The sequence below is a fragment of the Diabrotica virgifera genome, chromosome 3 (assembly GCF_917563875.1).
Source record: "Diabrotica virgifera virgifera chromosome 3, PGI_DIABVI_V3a".
In the NCBI taxonomy this organism is placed as follows: Eukaryota; Metazoa; Arthropoda; class Insecta; order Coleoptera; family Chrysomelidae; genus Diabrotica; species Diabrotica virgifera.
In genome coordinates, this window is record NC_065445.1 from 91,521,723 (window position 1) to 91,543,810 (window position 22,088).

General features: G+C 32.4%; 1 protein-coding gene across 1 annotated transcript in view; it reads left to right on the forward strand.

The window, feature by feature from the left end:
- Nucleotides 1-22,088, forward strand: part of LOC114329981 (histone-lysine N-methyltransferase E(z)) — a 106,722-nt gene that overhangs the window by 42,069 nt on the left and 42,565 nt on the right. The window contains exons 5-6 of the mRNA XM_028279276.2: nucleotides 7,079-7,313; nucleotides 11,310-11,491. Of these exons, the coding sequence (XP_028135077.1) occupies nucleotides 7,079-7,313; nucleotides 11,310-11,491 (417 nt within the window). The remainder of the gene's footprint in view (nucleotides 1-7,078; nucleotides 7,314-11,309; nucleotides 11,492-22,088) is intronic.

The window sequence follows — 22,088 nt, forward strand, 5'->3', positions numbered from 1 at the left end:
GATGACAAGATCTCATGGACTGGTTTGCTGCATCTCTTTCTAACACATTGTATCGAAAATCTATGATGACATTAAGTGTGAATATAGGCACAGAAGAGGAGGACAACTGTAGCAGCTTTACTATGCGCTATGCTAATATATAACTCTATGAGTTAAACTGTGTGACGTCACGGGTCGTTTGAACTATACTCAGTGACATTAGAAGTGTTACACCCAGAAGGAATCATTTGTTGAACTTAATTTTTTGCCAGCACAATGACTATATTTAAGGCATGCTATGATAACAATATCAATGTTTTATCTTTTATAGTTTTTGTAAAAATAAAGTTTTATCTTTAAATTTTTTTGTGAAAATACCAATTTATGAAGACCGGTTAGTACAGATATTTTTAGTTATGATTCCTCAGTCTAATTGTATTCAGTGCAAGAATATGCCTCGAGTTCGAAGACAACAAAATTACCACCATTTTAGCGATTTTGACAGGGGTAGAATTATTGCCTTAAGAGCAAACAGTAGCGATCAACAGGTAGCAACAAACGCGTTCCAAGATTGCGGCTCTAATTTTGAATATTTTGTACACATATTTGGCACACATATTCGTAATATAATACAGAATGGCGGTACAGAGACAATTTCAGGAATATGTTAGAATGTGGAAATTACTCTATAACTAAATAAAATATTGAAAAAAGGAGCCTGTACCGCCATTAAGAAAGACAAAAAAATACACTTTCTTCAAATAAACTTTTTTATCCCGTGCCTGGATTTTGTGTCACATTGGAACTACTAGAAATCGATTTTTTATAACAAGAAATCGAACGTCACTGACTTGGCAACATTTCGCGCCTATATGTATAAAAATTATTGTTTTTGACAGTATAAACATCACTGTCAGTTGATTGTCAGTGTCGAATTACCGACGCACTGTTGCTTCACTTTTGAAAGTTCGCAGAACTTTCGCAATCTTGGACCGCGTTTGTTGCTACCTGTTGATCGCTACTATGTGCTCTTAAAGATATGGGTTTGTCGTATCGCGAAATTGGCCGCCGTGTTAATTGTACGGCAATGACAGTTATGCGAGTATGTCGTGTGTGGATAAACGAAGTTAGAGGAACAGGAAGAAGACCAATTGGTCAACCGAGACGTACCACAAGGCGTCAAGATAGGCGCTTTAGACTTCTGGGTCTGAGAGACCGTTTTGCTACTATGAGTCAAATAGCTGACCAATGGTTTGGAGTAGAAGGTAGACCTGTTACTAGACGTACCCTATACCGTAGCATTTGAGCCTTTGGACTGGTTGCATTCCGCCCACCACGAGTGCTTCCTTTGACTGCGGACCACTGTCCTCAACGTTTGAATTGGTGCAGAGAACGGCAGCATTGGGTGGCAGAATGGTATAATGCAGCATTCAGCGATGAATCGCGATTTTGTTTAGGTATGCATGATGGTCGTAAGATGATAAGACGCCGCCATACGACGCCTTATAGCCAGACGATAAGTCGACGAGATATCGGGTTTGCTGTTGAGAGGCATCTACACAGGACAGTTGAAGTAATGGTTTTGGGGGTTAATGCCTATGGTAGCCGATCGCCACTTTTGTTTATTCGAGGCAGTATGACAGATGCGCGTTATGTTGATGACATCTTACAAACCAGTTTACTGCCTTATCTAGACGGCCGTCGAAACGCCCTTTTTCAGGAAGACAACGCACGTCCCCATATTGCTCGTCAAACTATGGACTTTTTCCAAGAAGCTGGCGTTAATTTTTTGCCGTGGCTACTCCGTTCGCTGGATTTAAATTGAACATGTGTGGGATAAGATGGGGAGGAGATTGTCCACTTTGCACCATCCTCCACAGACTCTGGCACAGTTAATCCATGAAATTCAAGTTGCTTGGAACGAGGTGCCACAACCAGATATCGATCATCTCATTTTGTCAATGCCTAGACGTGTACAGGTGTATTCAGCTAGGGGGTCGCCAAACACATTAATTTTTTTTTGATTACATGTCAATAAAAAGTCTTGCCAATGTTATCGTTTCATTTTTGATGAAAATGTACCATGTTGCCAAAAAATTAAGTTCCAGAAATGATTCCTTCTTGGTGTAACACTTCTAATGTCACTGAGTATATTTTAAAATACAGAAGACTTTAAATTTGTACTTTTAAGTTATTATGAGTTTTTGAAGCGTATAATTTTGGAAATCTCATTTTTATACAAAACTGAACATTATTATGTAATAAAAAAAATGTGCAAGTTCTCTATTGCCTTCTACAGTCACTGCACTCAATTTTTTGTGACATCCTCCTATTTTATTGTATCTCCTTCCAATCAATTTTTTCTGACACTCTCCATTTTTTTTCTGATTCGCTCAATTTTTTCTGACATCCTCCAATTTTATCTGATACCCTCCATTTTTTTCTGACTCTTATTTTTTATACTTTTTTTATTTTATAACTTGAGAAGGACTGTATTGATTTGGCTACTTTTGCTTTTGAAATATTTGTAGTAGTCTAAGTAAGAAGATCTTTACAATATCCCATCAGATATTAAATTTTATTAGTTGTATAGGAAGTATGTAAAAAATGTGCTCCTTGCTCAAGAATATCTCTATTTTTGACAATATGGAAAATTAATAGGTATACAGAAAATATGTTTATAATTGAAAATAATTTTAAAACAATGTTTACTTACAGTAATAAGTACTATTTTCCAACATTTTCTCTGCGATAAAGCTGTCAATTCAAAAAAGTTTAAGTTTTTAATCTAATAGCACACAAAATGATATTTAAAATACCATTCTATATCCTACTAGATAAAAAACAATGGAAAACACCGATTTCGTTAATTAGATTTTAAGTATCGCATGTCTTATCAATTTGAGGAACCGAAACAGACTGATTACTATGAAACTACTACTTACTACTACTGAAACAGATTACTATATTCCGATAGGTCAGTGTCAATAAATACAAATGATGAAACATTGGGACCTAAAACGACCAATATTGGGTTACCACAAGGAAGTATACTAAGCCCTGTACTATACTTAATATATACAGCAGATCTGGAAAGTAAAATTAAATGTAGTGAGACCGTTTCTATACTACAATTTGCTGATGACATTTGTATAGAGGGTGTAACAAAAATACAGGTCATAAATTTAATCACATATTCTGGGACCAAAAATAGTTCGATTGAACCTAACTTACCTTAGTACAAATGTGCACATAAAAAAACTTACAGCCCTTTGAAGTTCCAAAAAGAAAATCGATTTTTTCCAATATATCGAAAACTATTAGAGATTTTTTATTGAAAATGGACATGTGGTATTCTTATGACAGTAGTATCTTAAGAAAAAATTGTAGTGAAATTTCGACACCCCATAAAAATTTTATGGGGGTTTTGTTCCTTTAAACCCCCCAAACTTTTGTGTACGTTCCAATTTAATTATTATTGTAGTACCATTAGTTAAACACAATGTTTTAAAAACTTTTTTACGTCTCAGTACTTTTTCGAAAAATCAGTTTATATCGAGATATTTTGAATATTTGTCAAATCCACCACATATTTGAGTATGGTTAAGTACGATTACGGAGACTTGGTAATAATATGAACATTTATTTATGATTTACATTTTTAGGTATATTTTGAACCATATTAAAAAAGAAGCCACATCTCGATAAAAGGTGCCTTATAAAAAAAATACAAAGAGGCAAAAAAGTTTTAAAAATACTGTGTTTAACTAATGGTATCGCAGTAATAGTTTAATTGGAACGTAGACAAACATTTGAGGGGTTTAAAGGAACAAAACCCCCATACAATTTTTATGTAAACATATTAAAAAAGAAGCTGCAACTCGATAAAAACTGCCTTATCGAAAAAATAGTAAGAGGCAAAAAAGTTTTAAAAACATTTAATGCAACTAATGGTACCACAAAAATAATGTAATTGGAACGTACACAAAAGTTTGGGGGGGTTTAAGGGAACAAAACACCCATAAAATTTTTATGGGGTGCACAAATTTCACTATAATTTTTCTTTAAGATGTTCCTGCTATAAGAATACCACATGTCCATTTTCAATAAAACATCTTTAATAGTTTTCGATATATTCGAAAAAATCGATTTTCATTTTGTAACTTCAAAGGGCTGTAACTTTGTTTATGTGCATATTTGTACTAAGGTAAGTTAGGTTAATTTGAACTATTTTTGGTCCCAGAATATGTGACTTCATTTATGACCTGTATTTTTGTTACACCCTGTATATTCCCCATGCCAGTATATTGAAGGGTGCAAAAAATTAAATATAGCCTATAAGAACCTTAATAAATGGTGCAATGAAAATGGCCTAAAAATTTCCAGGAAAAAAACAGAAGTCTGCATTTTTACGAGGAAAAGAAAACACATTCCAACAGAAATAACATTGGATACAACAAAGTATAGTGTACGGATACCTGTAAAATACCTAGGAATGTATCTGGATAAAAAAATGACATGGAAAAACCACATAGATTATTTAATCAAGAAAACTGAAAAAGGAATTAACATCTTACGGTCAGTGTGTGCAACAAAATAAGGATCAGATCCAAACGTAGCAATCCTTTTGTACAAATCCTACATTAGGTCAATACTGGATTATGGTTGTTTCTTCTATGACCAAGCTTCCAAAAGTCAAGTAGAAAAAATAGATCACGTAGTAAATAAGTGTCTAAGGCTATGCCTAGGGGCTTTAAAAAGTACACCAATTGATTGTTTATTTGCCGAAGTAGCAGAAACTCCACTAAAATATCGCCGAAAGATTTTAGCTTCCAATTTTATAGCTAAATTAAGTTCTAAAAATAGCAACTTAGTCCAAAAAATCAATATACTGTTTACATCGGATCTTACCCATAGTTATTGGAAGTCGAAAAAAGTTTAACTATTACTGAGTCATATTATGTAATAAATAACGTAATAGAAGAAATATACTCTTCAGATATAGATCCATTATATAGCATAAATATTTATAACATCCATCCAATTAACTGTGTTTTTCTCCAAGACTATTCAAAATTTCACAGAAGGATTAGACAATACATATTTGAGGAGGATTTAGAAAAGTAGCTTCCCAGATGTCAATATATATTCACGGATGCGTCAAAGAACAACAATAAAGTAGGTTGCGCTATATTTGATCCACATAATAATCATAAAAGATCGTTTAAACTAAATGAAAAGCTTACAATATATACTGCAGAATTAATCGCCATATTAGCTCTCCTGTATATAAGTAATATGAAAATTACAGCAGAATCATTTGCAATTTGTACTGATAGTAAAAGTGCTATTATGAAAATAAAAAATATCCACCAAGTCAGTAGTAATTTTAATATTTTGACCAATATAATTATTAAACTTCATGAATTACAAACAAGAAAAATTAATGTATCATTAGTTTGGATTAAAGGACATTGTGGAATAAAAGAGAATGAAGAAGTGGACGAAGATGCTAAGAAAGGAAGTAGAACAGGAGAGCTTTTAAGCTATAAGTGTCCCTACAGTGAAATTGCCTGCCACGTAAAACCTATAATACTAGCAGAATGGAGAGAAATGTACAGTAACAGTCCAATGGGAAAAATTTTATAAAAGCATAGTTACCAAGCCTCCTGGCCAGTCTTGGTTCTCAAGACTGTCGGGAAGCAAGCGGGTTTTCTCTGTTTTGTGCAGGTTAAGGTTCAACCATGTTTTAACTCCCCAGTACAAATTTAGAATAAAATTGAATGATTCTCCTAATTGTTCATGTGGAGAAGAAGGTACAGCGGAGCACATGATCTTAGGCTGTTCTAAAATAATAAACGAGGTTAAAGTATTAAATGAAGAAATGGCCAAAATACCCAAAATGACCAGACCATATAACCTAACTCAACTATTAAGAGCAGAAGATTACAATATTTATCAAATTTTATACAAACATATTTTATGTATTAGATTAAGTTTCTAACCTGTTTTTTCCCTTCGTGTCAAGCCCTATGTCTATCCGAGGTCCACCTGTCTCGTCTAAATGCTCTGATCGACCCCTGAGCGTCAAATTGTGTCCTAGTCTAACATCCCAATTTATATTGAAAAAAAAAGATTTAAAAAAAAATTACAACGAAAGGAAATAATTTCAAATAGAAATAAAAATCGTTGAAAATTAGATATAGGTATATAAAACAGTTCTTTGTCAAATTGGAGCAGGATTGTGATTGGATACCTACCTAAAAAAACCAGTAGAAAGCAGGAAGCACTCCTTTAGAGCTTCCGCATAAATAATACAAACAATTCCAAAAAGGTAAGATGGCGAATGGACATTGACTCCGAAGCCAATAATGCTCACACACAAAAACAATGGAAAACTTTCTCAGGTAACACCATCCGAGGCTTCTAAAAATGCAAGCCATGCGAATTCTGAGACTATAGGAAGATGAGGGAATTTTACTATTTATAATTCATGTCCCATCTGCTCAGGCGGTAAATTTCCAGCGAGAATGGTTCCCTTAGTACTCCAAATAGAGTAAAAATATAAAATGAAAATTCAAGTTTGTGCATTACTGCAAAACATTTTTATAATTGTAAATTTAATGAAACAATTCTAAATACCCTATTTAGATCGAACAAAGTGCCAAAAACATGGATTTCACGGGAAACGTAAAAAAAGTAAATAGACCCGAAGTTAGTCGCAGTTTTAGTGACTTAAATCTAAGAAAATATAATATAACTGTGTATATATGACAATAATATTGTTGTTTTTAGTATTTTCTTTACAATTTTCTTACCTTTTAAATCTTTCTTGGACATCTACAAAAATGTTTTAAACTCGAAATTAGCTAATTCGATTCAATCATTCTGGAGCTGTTATAGAAAAGATATAACAAAATAGTATGTTAAATACGTTTATTAAACGTCATTCAATGTTTACATATCGAAACTACGTGACTTGTCGCATTAAGTTTTTACAAGATTAGATTACTATAAATTTTTAACAATCCCAAATATAATATTTTTTATTATACATACACTCTCTTTCATTAATTCTGATCATATTTTTGTTTTAAAGGATGTAGTGAAGGAAACAATGGCTGCCAGAGCGAAGCAGGAAGAAGAGTCTGAAAAAGAAAAGGAGAAAGAAGTTAAAGCTAAAGTACCTACTAAAACAGCCGCAGAAACGGTTACAGAACTGAAAACGAACGGCGTTAGCAACCAGTCTCCAAGGAAGATCTGTAAACAGCAGAGTGTTGATTCTGGAAACGAAGCAAGCTCTGAAGATAGCAACGATAGTAATAAGTACAAAGGTGAGCACATACAGTCCGTACAATATAGATACCGTTGCACGTCATCCGCGTCATAGCACGTGACGTCACATGATACCAACACGAAATATTGAAGTCGTAGGTGTGCTCCTTTTTATCAATCGTTTAGCCGAGTACACTGAAATTACAGCCACTAGACATATTTTATTATATGGTCACCATGGTGACCATGGTGGGGATACACGAAACTATTCCAGCGCCCGTAGCGGCGAAATATGACAACTTAATAATTTTGTTCAATAGATATTTCGCTTACCTTATTATTGCCGTTTTGATTTTTATTATTTATTTTTATATTTTCATACTGACTTTCTTTCCTTCCCCGATCTGGTGGTATATTCCCATCGTCATCTATTTCCATTTTGTGCTACACACACACCACAAAAGTAATAGTCCAATAGACCCAGCTAATGTTAAAATCTGGTAATCAGTGGCGGCTCGTGAGTAAAAATATCGGTGGGGCACTTTTATTTTGAGCGGCAAATACGAAATTATGAACACCGAAAAAATGTTGATAGTTACAAACTTACCCATGTATTTAAGGATTCTAGTGAATAGTCCTTTTTTTAATCACTAGGTGGGGAATCTGCAAACAGACATCACGTCGGAGGTAAACATTTCCGACAGTGCTGGGTTCCTGAGCTAAAACCTCATCAGTGTCACGTCGACCAGTTTGGCCCTAAGTCGGACCTCTCTGCCCTCCGTAACTTCGATGTAGCAGGGACCAGCTGAACCCCACCACTCTCATACTAGGGCATAAGGGTGGAATCGCTCGTTAGAGCATAACTTCTCCCCGATGTCCTTCTTTTGCCCGATTCTCAGTCGCTCGCCATCACGCATCAGCTTCCATCTCTCGCACTCATCTGACCACCACGTCTTTTACCCCTATGCTGTCAACCACTCCTTCTTCCTACCTCTACCTTCTCTTTTATCGACAGCACCTTTATCACATAGTTGTGGATGTTATCCCACCATCGCTCATCCATCACAACATACCTGTTTTTGGTCACTATATCGTTATGTTCCTTTATTGATCTTCTAAAAGCCGAATCTAACTGTGATTGTATATTTATTGACCCTAATAATTGGTATTCAACACAATACTGGATGTGTTTGGAGTTTGGAGCTAACATTATGTTTTTTAATTTTCTCTGAGAGATGTTTAATATCATTTACACCACGGATTTTCCAAGACTCGTCCACTTGTGGTTAAAACAATAAACACTTAAAACAATAGAAGCGATTTGTCTCCTCACAATCGAATAACCAGTCTGCTAACAAATAATGTTTCTCATTGAATTTACGATTAAAAGTTCTATTACCACTTTGTCCTGCCTGCCTGAATTATGTCCAATTTTGGTCTAGGAGGTCCTATTGTTTTGTATTTAAAAAATTTTCGAACTCTAAAGTATTTTTGTCTTAATAAAGCATACACTATTAATATTTGTTGCCATATCGAATTATTGGATATCGACATCGACAATAATGAAGTCAGTATTGAGAATCGTACACTTAACACAGACCGAAAACTACGCTCGGGCTGTGTCCTAGGTGAAGTATATTGGTGCGATACCGACTGCCAAGCCAAATCCCGTAACGTTGCCAGTTACTACCTGCATCTGAGGATATTTCTTATTTCGCACATGGCAAGTCATTATCTAGCGCCCGATATTTTTCTAACTTGACAACAGTGAGTCCGGTCGCTCGGAAAAGAGCCCTTCCTCGGGTGCGGGCATAATTAAAAACTACACTGTGTAGTAGTTTTTAATCAATGGTGCGGGTGAACGCTGTTAATTTATATTTCTAAACTTTTTGGAGCGTCGCGTCGCATCGACTGAATATTTTTATTAGATTTTTAAATAAAGAAAAATTCATTCAATATAAATTGTATGAGATATCTACTACATTAAATGAGCTAGTGGGAGGGCAGTGCCCCAAGCGCCTCCCTGCCAGAGCCGCCCCTGCTGGTAATAATAATTCACACTGCCTAATTGCTTTCGATGTACACTTAATTAATGTTAACACCGACAACTAAACTATAACGAAAAAGTGAAGAAAGACCCTTAAAGTTGATATTTTCTTCAGAGAATTTCCAAATATCCGTTTTTTAATTTGACGTTTATTTGACACTCGTTGAAACTTATTGTTTGTATAATAAATTTTATCAAAAATAGTAAATAAAAATATTACATTAACGTCAAATATGTCATATGTGTGTCATATGTGTATCATATGTTTAATGTCAAATTGTGTTCGCTAAAAGTTTCAGACGACTACGCTAGGTGTTGCACGCTAGGTGTCGCGTCAGTCATGCACGGAGCGAATACGCGTGGAAATAATATTGGAAGATTTATATTAATGTAAATTTAAAGAAACATACCCTACCTTGATTCATTTAATTTGTATAAGTGGAATATAAAGCGTTTTTATAAAGCACACTTGTTCGGATTACACTCTAACTGCGATCGAACAAAGGTGACATTTTGGCTTAAATTGGTAACATCTATTTGACAGTTGCGGTATTGACACTACATATTTGTTTTTATTCTTTACGTAAGTAGTTGTTTTATTATAGTATTTTTACTACAAAAGCGATATTACGTAGGTCACAATTTTTGACGTAAAAGCACTGTCAAAACATTAGAATGTGACTTTTCATCATGGCCACGTTAATGTCATTACTTGTCAGATACCTAGTTTTCTTTGTTTTTGTTTACTGTACAAATAACATCTCTATGTAGTTCTTTATTCTAATTAATGATGTCAATCGGATTTCATTTCATCAATTGCGGAAATATATTATTCATATCCCAAAATGTTTGTTAATTTTAACGTTTTAACGAAAATACATAATGATATTCCATAACATCAACTCTAGAATTGAATTTCTCTAGCACAGCTAAAATACCACATCAACACGGAACTGCCCGATCTTGTATAAGCGTCCACATGGTATTTTAATAAGAAAACCGTAATCGCGATTGCATTGAGAATTTTAGAATTGTATTAATTAAATAACCAAAAACATTTACCTATTATTATCAATAATATAAATTTTCTGAACCAATTATTTAAGTTCAATATCCCAAAAAATAATAATTTTAAGTGTATATAATCAATAAAAGAGATCATTTAATAATATATTTTAAGGCTAAAAATGACAGATGGATGTTCTGAGTAGTATTTAATACGAATTAAATATAAAATATACGAATAAAAAGTATTTTTATTTCAATAACTATATTTAGATTTAGTATTTTTTATGTTAAGTTAGTAATATAAATAAAAATAACAATGTACCTGTGAACACATAGTTAAATTGTCTATTTTATTGATTATACATTATGATAATATTGTTGTTGACATCAATAATTAAAATAAAGAATTATGGATATTATTTGTTCAATAAACAATAACAGAGAAAAATTTATCTAACAAGTAATGATGCCTAGCTTCTCACTGTACAATAAACATGGCAATAATGAAAAGTCACATTCCAATGATTTGACAGTTCTCTTACGTCAAAAATTTTGCCCTACGTAATATCGCTTTTGTAGTAAAAATACTATATATTTATTATTTTTATTATTTACGTTAACGTAATATTATAACTTAATCCTTGTTTTCTATTTCTGTTTTTATTTATTTACATTGGATATTAATTTGTTTTGTTGTATACACACTTTCGCAATAATTATGTGCGATATTTGATTTAAAATGAATTCAAAAATTTTTTGTAATTGGCAACAATGTCAACTTATATCTCTGAGGTAATTACGTGCAACGGTATCTATATTGTACGGTCTGTAGTTTTCTATTCTACATCTGAAGTGTACAAACCATTGCAGTCTTTGTTATTTAACCTTTTTTGTGTGTCATTGAAAAAAGGTCCCATTCTATTATACCCTATGGTTGATTATTATTATTCCTTTATACTATATGGTTACTACCTTACATAAAAACTATTTTTATTTTCAGATAATGATAATTCCGATCCAGTTTCTACCACAACGTCGTTTAGTTTATTGGGTTTGATGGGAGCCAACGATCACAAGGAATGGACTGGTTCAGATGAGAGTCTATTCCGAGGGCTGCATAAAGTTTTTCTTAATAATTACTGTGCCATTGCTCAAATTATGCTAACCAAAACCTGTCAACAGGTAAATTATTATTATAGTCTGTTCGCTAAACTCAGACGCAACTTTCTAGATATTTTAGTCGGTAATTTTGCCAATTTTAGTAAAATTGGCAAAAAATAATTACTAAGTAGTTAATAATCACTAAATAGTTAGTAATTTTGCAAATTCTTGCAAAATTGGCAAAAAACAAAAAAATTATCGACTAAAATATCTAGCCAGTTACGTCTGAGTTTAGCGAACCGACTATATTATTATTTATTGTATTTACATATCTCAAATATAACAAAATATTTATTCTTCGCTACAATAGAAAATATTTATTCTTCGCTACAATACAGTATATATTATTCTTGTTTAAAACAATAACCAATTTTATTCTAACCTAAGATTTGCAAAATGATGCCCGTTTATTTTATGTGAAACATATCGGCCCTTACTCGAAACGTTTGGTGGGTCTGCCAACTGAGTTGACTGATGACTACTGTCAGACCCATAAGTGGTTAAGTTTCGAGTGAGAGCCGATATGTTCCCTTTTAGTTAAATCCACTAACATCAACATCGTGTCGCAAAACTTTTAAATTTTCCCACCTTTAACAATTTTTAAATTTTTGCAAATTCAACAATTCTACTGTTTTGAGTCATTAAGCAAGTATGTACTCAAGTTTTCACCGGTGATGGAATGATAGGACCGAAAACATTTTCAAGAATTGTAATCCGTATGGATTTTTCATTTTTAGTGTGTTTTTTAATAAATATACCAGTTACTTTGGAAGTTTTTTACTTTATTGTAAATATTTTTGTATCTTCTGGTTGTAATATTTACATAATATACAGTGAGCATGCAAAGGTTGGAATAAATTCATTTTCTTATAATTGGGCGACTTTGGAAATAAATCCCGAAACAGGTCGATTTTTATTTTTAAATTATGATTTTTGGCATATTATACAGCGTGTCTACTTAAGTTGGAAACATATGGGAAACTTGTTTATTATTAATTTTACGAAAAAAATTTATTCTTCGTAAAAAGTTCTGCATGCTCTAAAACCTAAGATTCAATCATCAGATATAAAATTTTATCAATATTATACGAGGTATGGCAAAAAATATGAATTTCGTTCAAGGGTAAAGTACCTTTATTTCTCTGAATATCGAAAATTATTATTATGAAAAGTTGCTTGGAATTAAAAACTAAGATTAAATAGGCAATTACATGCTTCTAATTGAAACAAAAAATATTTTACAAATTTTTCTCAAATTTATGAATACGCAACATCGTTTGTATTTATTGCAAATATGATAACTCTTTTATTATTCATTTTACGAAAAAAAGTTATTCTTCATAAAAAGCTCTGCATGGTCTGAAATCTAAGATACAACCATGATATATCAACTTTTATTATTTTATACGAGGTGTGCCAAAAAATATGCATTTCGCTCATGAGTATAGTACCTTTATATTTCACAATATTTCAATTAGAAGGATGTAATTGCATATTACTTATATGCATTATGCCCATATATACTTTCACTCATTCCATTCAATATTGCTCCTCGTCGGACACGATCTTCATTAATGTTCAATATACCTCACAATCTTGTTGCAACAAGATCTCCCCTTACCAATGCACTTAAGTTATTAAACAATTTAAACAGTTTAATCGATGTAGATTGGTCCTTGTATCGGACAAAGTTTTATAAATTGATACTAAGTTAAATTTTAAACACCTCTGGGTAAAAAAATATTCAAGCCACTACAATGCTGGAAATGATAATGAGATAATTTGTATAATTTTTATATAACTCAGAAAGTCATCTATTTAACAATATAGAATTGTAAATGTATACATTTATATAAAATATATAAAATATACATATTTTTTTAGTCATGTAATGAGACATTTAATCTGTATGGTTAATAAATAAATAAATAAATATTAAAACATAGTTTTTAATTCTAAACAACTTTTTGTAATAACAATTTTCAATATTGTGAAAAATAAAGGTACTTTACTCCTGAGTGAAATTTATATTTTTTGACATACCGCGTATAAAATTAACAAAATGGGATATCTGATGGTTGCATCTTAGTTCTTAGGACATACAGAGCTTTTTATAAAGAATACCTTTTTTTCGTAAAAGTTATCATATGTGTAATAAATAAAAACGAAGTTTCCAAAAATTTAACCTTCCGTAACTAACATTGGATCTGTGAGACGGACCACTTAGAGTTTTTACGATTATATCCAAATCGTTCGTTACGAATCTTTGCCGCCATCAGTAAGTGCCTGATTTAGGTGCCTGTTTTTAGTGTTGAACTTTGAGTCTTCAGTGTTAACTAATTATGCAATTATCGGCAAATCTTGTCTCAGAGACCCATGTTGGACCCATGATCTTCTCGATGAAAAAATATTTAGATTAACGAAAGACCGTGCAAACAAGTGCTGATAATTTAGTAACCCAATTGCCAGGAGTAAAAAGTGAACCTAGGTACAAGAAAACAGCAATGGAAATATTGAGGTTGTTTTTTACAAATCAGATGTTATGTGATTGTTTTATTTTCTTTGGTACTTTGCTAATGTTAAAGAGGTTTAATAATTTAAAAATAGGTATCATTTATGTTTAATTTTACTCCTTCAAGGGGTAAACACAATCCTACGCTTGAAAGTGTGTCAATGGAAACATTTTTTTATGTCGGTCTCTGAGACACGATGTTAGCTTTAATGTTCAGCTAATGTTAGCTTTAGAAAACCTATGTTAGTTGCGGAAGGTTAACCTTCCGTGACTAACATTCGGTCTGTGAGACGGATCACTTAGAGTTTTTACGATTATATCCAAATCATTCGTTATGCATCTTCTCCGCCGTCAGTAGCTGCCTGATTTAGATGCCTGATTTTAGTGTTGAAGTTTGAGTCTTCAGTGTCAACTAATTATGCAATTATCGGCAAATTTTGTCTCAGAGACCATGTTGGACCCATATTGGACCCATGACACAGTATAAAGAGGGACAGTAAAACCTCTTCCATGTCGGCACTTTGATCTCAAGAAGTAATACCGGAATTGGCAATTCACCAGTGGTGGATGTGGGTTTTCCCTGTTAAAACCCGTACCATTCACTGGCGAAGCGTCCATGTAACCACTGGTAACAGTTAAAAATCTTGCAAATAAATATTTTATGACGAGGAATAATTCTATTTACCAATATTTTTACCAATAGAAATATATTATTATATTATGTGGTAATAGTACCTAACTCAGTAAATAGCCAACTACTCTTAGACACGAAAATATTGGCGAGTTTATGTGACTCAGTTGCACTTTATTATACTCTGTTACCAGACTCATTTCTGGTTACAATGGTTATATACCCACGCTGGCGCTCGGGACCGGCTAGTGACTGAAAATTTTGAAGAAGCGACGGCATAAGCGCGCTGTGTATCAGTAGCGCTGTTACCAGATTTAAAATTGGTGACAGTACCTATAAAAAATGTGCGTGCAGTTAACCATGGATGCGTGTCGCTTCTTAATCGATCAACTACTTGAAAAGTTCTCCTTGTATAATTTTAAAGAAAAAAAAATGAGATTAAAAATGATAGACCTATTTTAAACAATTTAAAAAAGGAATCAACAAAAGTAGTTCGATATTTTAAATTTAGTTGGTACAGTGAAAATCCTTGGTTATATTATGGTTGCAAGAAAAATATACTGTATTGTTGGCCATGTCTTCTGGTTTCTACAGAAAAATGGGTGGACCAGGTTCACGATTTAAATAGTGTTAGATTTTTAAAAAGGAGACATGAAATTTATCCGTTACCTACATGTAAGATGTATACCCAATTTGATTCAGTTTGGCGAAATAAAAATCAAAAGTTCTCTTAACCAAGCTTTTAAAGCAAATATTGCTAAACATAATGAGTTTGTTAAAAAATAGATAGGTATATCCTTAGCACACTTATAATAAATAGATACTGTACGTTTTTGGGCCAAACAAGAACTAGCGTTTCGTGGTCATTTTGAGTGCGACGACTCTGACAATTTGGACAATTACAGGGAATTGTTAACATTAATTGCCAAAAAAGATCATAAATTTTGTCAACATCTAGAAACATCTGTTTTTTCGAGAGTTTCAAGTGATATACAAAATGATATTATTGAAGCTACACTCACCGGCACAAAATTCCGCCACCCAAAATTTTTGATTAAGTTTGACAATTTATAACTTTATTATTTGTGCTCCGATTTTCAAGATTCTTACACCAGTTTGTAGGTACATGTATTCATATTGTTTGGTATTATTCCGGTAACAAAAAAATTGCTTGCATGTCATTGTACAGAGGTGAAAGGAAGCGTTGTATTTTCTCCTAATTTTAAAAAATTATGTGGAAAAATGGAATAGCTGATTTTGTTTCATAGTCTTGTCATATTTTCCCGGAGGCATCACCAACATTTTGTTTTTTGAATTATCCGAATATATTTTTTCTTGTAAGAGCTGTACCATTTTTTGTAAATAAAAACACTGATTGACTCATACAATTGAGGTTGGATTGATAAGATTAGAATGGCCCGCATGCAGCCCAGATCTCAATCATATTGAGCATTTATGGGATGAATAAAAAAGCTATTTGCCGTCATCCTAGGCCTCCAGAAAATTTGGTACAGTTATGGCCCTGGTAGAGGAATATCGGGCTATTCCCCAGGCAAGGGAAACACATCTTTATTAGATGCTAAACAGATTGCCAGCAGTCGTTGCTGCAAGAGGTGGACATAACCGCTATTGGATTGTTTTGTTGTTAAATTTGTTTTGTTTTGTTAATTTTAGTGCGTTTGCTATTTTTAATTAAATTAACCTTCAAAGCAGTGTTTTTAATTACAGCTCTTACAAGAAAAGAGATATTCAGATAATTCAAAAAACAAGACCTTAGTGATACCTCCAGGATAATACTAAAGGAGTATGAAACAAAATCAGCACTTTAATTTTTCCACAGAATTTTTTAAAGTTAGGAGAAAAAACATCGCTTACATTCACCCCCTGTATAATGCCATCTAAGCAAAAATTTTTTGTTACCGGAATAATAGCAATTGACATCAATACATGTACCTACAAACTCGTGCAAGAATCTTTAAAATCTAAGTACAAATAATAAAGTTATAGATTGTCAAACTTAATCCCGGTGAGAGCCGGTGAGTGTATATTATACATTTAGCCATATCTTCATTTTTTTAAATAAGATTTTTTGCATCTGGTTTTGGTAACACTTCAGAAAAAGTCACTCGTCGCCACTGGTACCATTGTTTATATAGGGAGATAGTTGGTCAACCCAATAGGAAAATTTCCTATTGGGCTGACCAATTGTCCCTATATAAACAAGGCCCGTACGTTTCTATGCGACTAGCAATGCGAAAGTGGGACAAAAGCGACTGCGAAGATTGCGCGGTCGCCATGCGCGACTAAAGATTTTACTTCCATTTTTTCGGAGAGTGGTTCTACTGTCCCTCTTTATACTGTGCCCATAATCTACTCGATGAAAAAATATTTAGATTAACGAAAGACCGTGCAAAGTGCTGATAATTTAGTAACCCAATTGCCAGGAGTAAAAAGTGAACCTAGGTACATGAAAACAGCAATGGAAATATTGAGGTTGTTTTTGACAAATCAGATGTTATGTGATTGTTTTATTTTCTTTGGTACTTTGCTAATGTTAAGGAGGTTTAATAATTAAAAAATAGGTATCATTTGTGTTTAATTTTACTGCTTCAAGGAGTAAACACAATCCTACGCTTGAAAGTGTGTCAATGGAAATATTTTTTTATGTCGGTCTTTGAGACGGATGTTAGCTTTAATGTTCAGAAAACTTATGTTAGTTGCGGAAGGTTAAGCATATCAAACCATTATTACCTAAATCATCTGATCCAAATTTTATCCTCCTTAAGCCTTTTTGAGTAAATTTGAGGTTTTCACCCTTAAAGAGGAGCTTTTAAAGGGTAGAAATAATTAATAATCAAAGTTAGAGTATTAGATAATAATTATTTACGAAGGAAGTGAGAGAAGTATATTAAAGTGTGTAAATGTATTTATTTCCTTAGCTAAGCGCTTTCGACTGAAAAGTCATCTTCAGAGCTAATGCTACAATAAAAAGTTAAACTAATAAGCAAAAAGATGTCTAAGTACAAAGTTTTTTTTTAACTTACGTCAAGGTATAAAAAGTACCGGCTATTTCGGTTTGTATGTATTTGCATCTCATTAAGAAATTTGGAAAATTTGGTCAGTTGTGCAACTCCGGACGATGAAAATTAGTTTAATTTTCAGTAGTACTTGTAAAACATTAAAAACAATCACTGAGACGTTACAAACATAAAAAATTTTTGTCATGGTATAGGTATCACCCAAACATTTTTAACTGATGCGAGCTGCCGACTGACTGACAGTGATTGATTGGACGTTGGATTTTAAATGTTTCGTCTGTCCGGTGCTGACATATGACAGCTGACATGGACGGCGTTATGCATAACTCGACCAAGCGCCAAAACATAGTTTTGAGATAAATGGCTTCAAAGTTTTTCGTTTTTAAAAAATGCATTTATTAACATATTTCCACAAAATTTTAACAGAAGAATGATCACCTATAACTCTTTTTGGTTGCAACGTTTCAATATAATCGCACCTACCATATTCTAGAAAAAAAAATAAAATGTCGCTTGGTCTACTTATGTTTTAAATATATTTTAAGAAGTTTAGCTGTTATACATTACTAGACCAACTACCATTTTTATGTCATTTGGTCTATTAATGCAAAACAAAATATTGCGATATGCCTCTTGCAATCACTAAATAAATAAACTAGTATTTTTTTAATTTATATATTAAACGTGTATTGCTACAACATAATCAATTTAATTATCATTAAATATATTTTTTGCATTTTATTGCTCTAAATTTATCTTTCCATTCAATAGCGTTGATTCCAATACAGTTAAAATTATATCAATAAAAATTGGAGTATACAGAGTTTTTAAACAGGGGAAAATTAAAAAAACAAGAAGTTACTATTTATATAAAAGCGTATAAATATCTAAATACATAGCGGTAAATTTTTTTCTACATTTTTTCTTCTAATTTTACATCTATACCTTTTTTATTGCCAAGACTGTGTTGTCGTTGTAAAATTATATTTATTTATCTATTAACTTGCAATAGGTACCATTGACAATTCATAAATTGAATTTTGTTGAATTGTTCAAAAGCTGTTGTTATTCGAAGCGTTAGTGTACTAAATAGCGGTACATAAATACCTTTTTTTATGGCTTGGCCAATGTTAAGACATTGTAAAATGAGATTTATTTTTGAATAACTTGCAGTCCCAACCATTGACAATCGATATGAATTGAATTTTGTAGAATTTTCAGTATTTTGTTTTTAGACAAAGCGTTAGGGTATTTGAAGCAGTCTGAAGTGAATCGTGTTTTTTTTATTCTTAGAACTATTTTATGTCTTATATATAGAGATTTTATATAGATTATTTGTACTTTTCAATTTAATTATACATCAGCACAACATTTTCACTTTCTGAAACTTCAAAAGTAATGTGTACATACATTATGGGGTACAAAAATGTTATTCTGGTCAAACGCTTAGTTTAGCATAACCAGATCAAAGACGCTTAGTCGGCGCTTAGTCTACTATTGCAAAACTAAGAATGGCCGTTATGGATATAGTCTTGTTATGCAAAACTAAAAACCCTTAATACACAGAATGTCGCTTGGTTTAATTTTGTTTTTCTTAGTAACCGTTAATGTGACAATAACAGGGATTTTTTCCAAGATAGTTTTAGTTATGTGTCACCAGAATCCGCTGTTATCTCGATTTTAAAGAAATGGCGCTTGGTCAAGTTATGCATAACGCCGTTCACATTACAAATGAATGAAAATTGTTCAAATTAATTTTACAAGGATAATTGAAAAATTAATGTATAGAAATATAATGTATGTAAAATTAATTAATGTATATATTAATTCAATTATCCTTGTAAAATTAATTTGAACAATTTTCATTCATTTGTAATGTCAGCTGTCATATGTCAGCACCGGACAGATGAAACATTTAAAATCCAACGTCCAATCAATCACTGTCAGTCAGTCGGCAGCCATAGATAAGGTATATATAACGGCCGGTTTCACAAAGTAAAGTTAACTTGTGGTTAAGAGATAACCAGAAGTTACGTCAAAATATGCGTTTTAGTTTCAGGTCAACGGCGAAGTATGGTTAACTCACAGAATTTTTAATCAGAGGTTGGAGTGGGTTACCCTTATGGGTATACCCAGAAGGGTAACAATTATGAAACTGAAACGCATATTTTGGGGTAATTTTGAGGTTATCTCTTAACCACAAGTTAACTTTACCTTGTGAAACCGGCCGTAAGTAGAATAGATAGGCAACTCTTTAATACGTAAAATTGCAATGTATACAGCGCCCTCTCTCCGGTTTAGTCATGAACTAAATGGACAATGGCGGGAATTTTAAACGTTCAAATAAGCTTTGTTGCTAATTATTGTAGTAAAACAAGATTCTATAACATAATGCAAATTATAAAAATAATCGACAATTGTTTCTTACATTAGCGATTATTTTTTGTAATTTGCATTACATTATGGAGTCTTTTACTGCAATTATAAATATAGTTCATACAATAGGAAAGGTAGAAAAACAAAATTCAAAAATTAAAATATTTATTTAAAAAATTAACGGCACAATTTACAGGAAAGTACCAAAATTAAAGCTCATAATAAAATTAAAATATTTCCAGTATCTTTTTGTAACATTGCCGAGTTTATAAACACATCAATCCTGACATTAAGGCAGCGCCGAAATTAACACAAAATTTTTAAATTACATGGTTGCAAAAGGTTCGTTCCAAGACGACACATTTGTACGATCCCTTGAACCGCCACGAAATCGATTGGACTGTTTTAATGTGCAGAATCGCCCTTGAACGGTTTTCTTTCGATCCCAAACCGATTACCGGTACGTAACCCTCTTGGAACGTATTTGTGTACCATTTCAAGTTCGAGTTGCGCCTGAGCCATTTTCAGTACAAGTACCACAGAACCAGTAGTAGTTTGATAGATGGTTATAAATGAATATTTTTAACATGTTCATTAAACATCACTTCAACTTCAAAATGTTCCTCAGAATCGATATCTGACATAAAATCGTTGTCTTCTATGAAAAAAAAAAAAAAAAAAAAATTATCCATATTAAGATTAATTTGCAAAAAAAAGAATTAATAATTATTTAAACGGAAATCATGATTTACAGGTACTAATAGCGTAAATTGTGGATTATTCTATTATTGAATCATCAGCTGATCTCATAGCAGTGACCAGTAAAAATGAAAACAATCCTAACTGCGCAAGTCAGTACAAATAGTTTCTGCTTGAAAGCATGTATCAAAAGGACCGTTCAGTTTCCGATTTCGAAGCGGTACATTGATCGCTTGGAACAACACAGTGTACGATACGAATCATCGTTCATGTTCGCTTGGAACGCATTTTTTATAATGCGCATGACGAGGGCAGTACGAAGGACGGGAAGGACGGTTTTCATGTCACTTGGAACGGGCCTAAAGTAACCCAAAAGAATATTCCTTACTTCTCAGTCCTGTTTGGTACACAGCATTTAAACACCATTGATTCAAAAATTTGCACACAAACTGAATATTTTACTTTATAGTAAGAGAACAAAAGTCTTTGTTATATATATAGCTAATCTATAAGTAAAAAGTAAAAAAACAATTTAATAAAATAAATCCAAACACGTATGTAAACAAACAACGATGTCATCAGATGCCATTGACAAGACAAAATAAAATGACATTTCTGCACAGCGTTGCCACATTTTATTTAGAAAATCTACTGTAAGTCTGTAAGTTTAGCTAAAATCTACTAAATCAAAAACTAAAATATACTATAAAACTTTATTAACGTATGTGTATATAATTTAGAACTTTTTATAATAAAAACAACAGCTGACTAACTAGAAATTAATATAATATGAATATTTGTAAAAAAACCAAACTTTTTTAGATTTTAACTGGGAAAAAACTATAATTAATTTTTATCAGTTTCATATTTAATATTTGTATATAATATTTTTTCATCCACTGATTTCTGCATGTCAGGATCAAATTCTTCACACAATTCTTTCGCATTTTACATTGGAAACACGTAAACACAACATTTTTTTTTTGCAAAGTTACATATGCTTAGATATTTTAGTTTTCCATCGTTAGCTTCTAATAGGCTCACCGAATGCCATAACTCTTCAATAACACCTGATATACTGCTTGCACTGCTACTTGAAATCTGCAAGTTGTGTTGAAACTGAATCTTATTTTCGGTAATGACATTGGGAAATTGTAACAAAATGTCTGAAAACTAATTTAGAAATGGGGTAAATACTATAAAAAGCAAATTTTATTTCAGCCATAACAAAATGTTGAAATATACCAAAAATTTACTAAAAAATACTAGAATTTTTTAAACAATATTAAAAATCTACCAAAAAAGTAGAAATCTACTAAATGTGGCAACGCTGTTGCAGTTTCTGCAGATGCGATGACATGC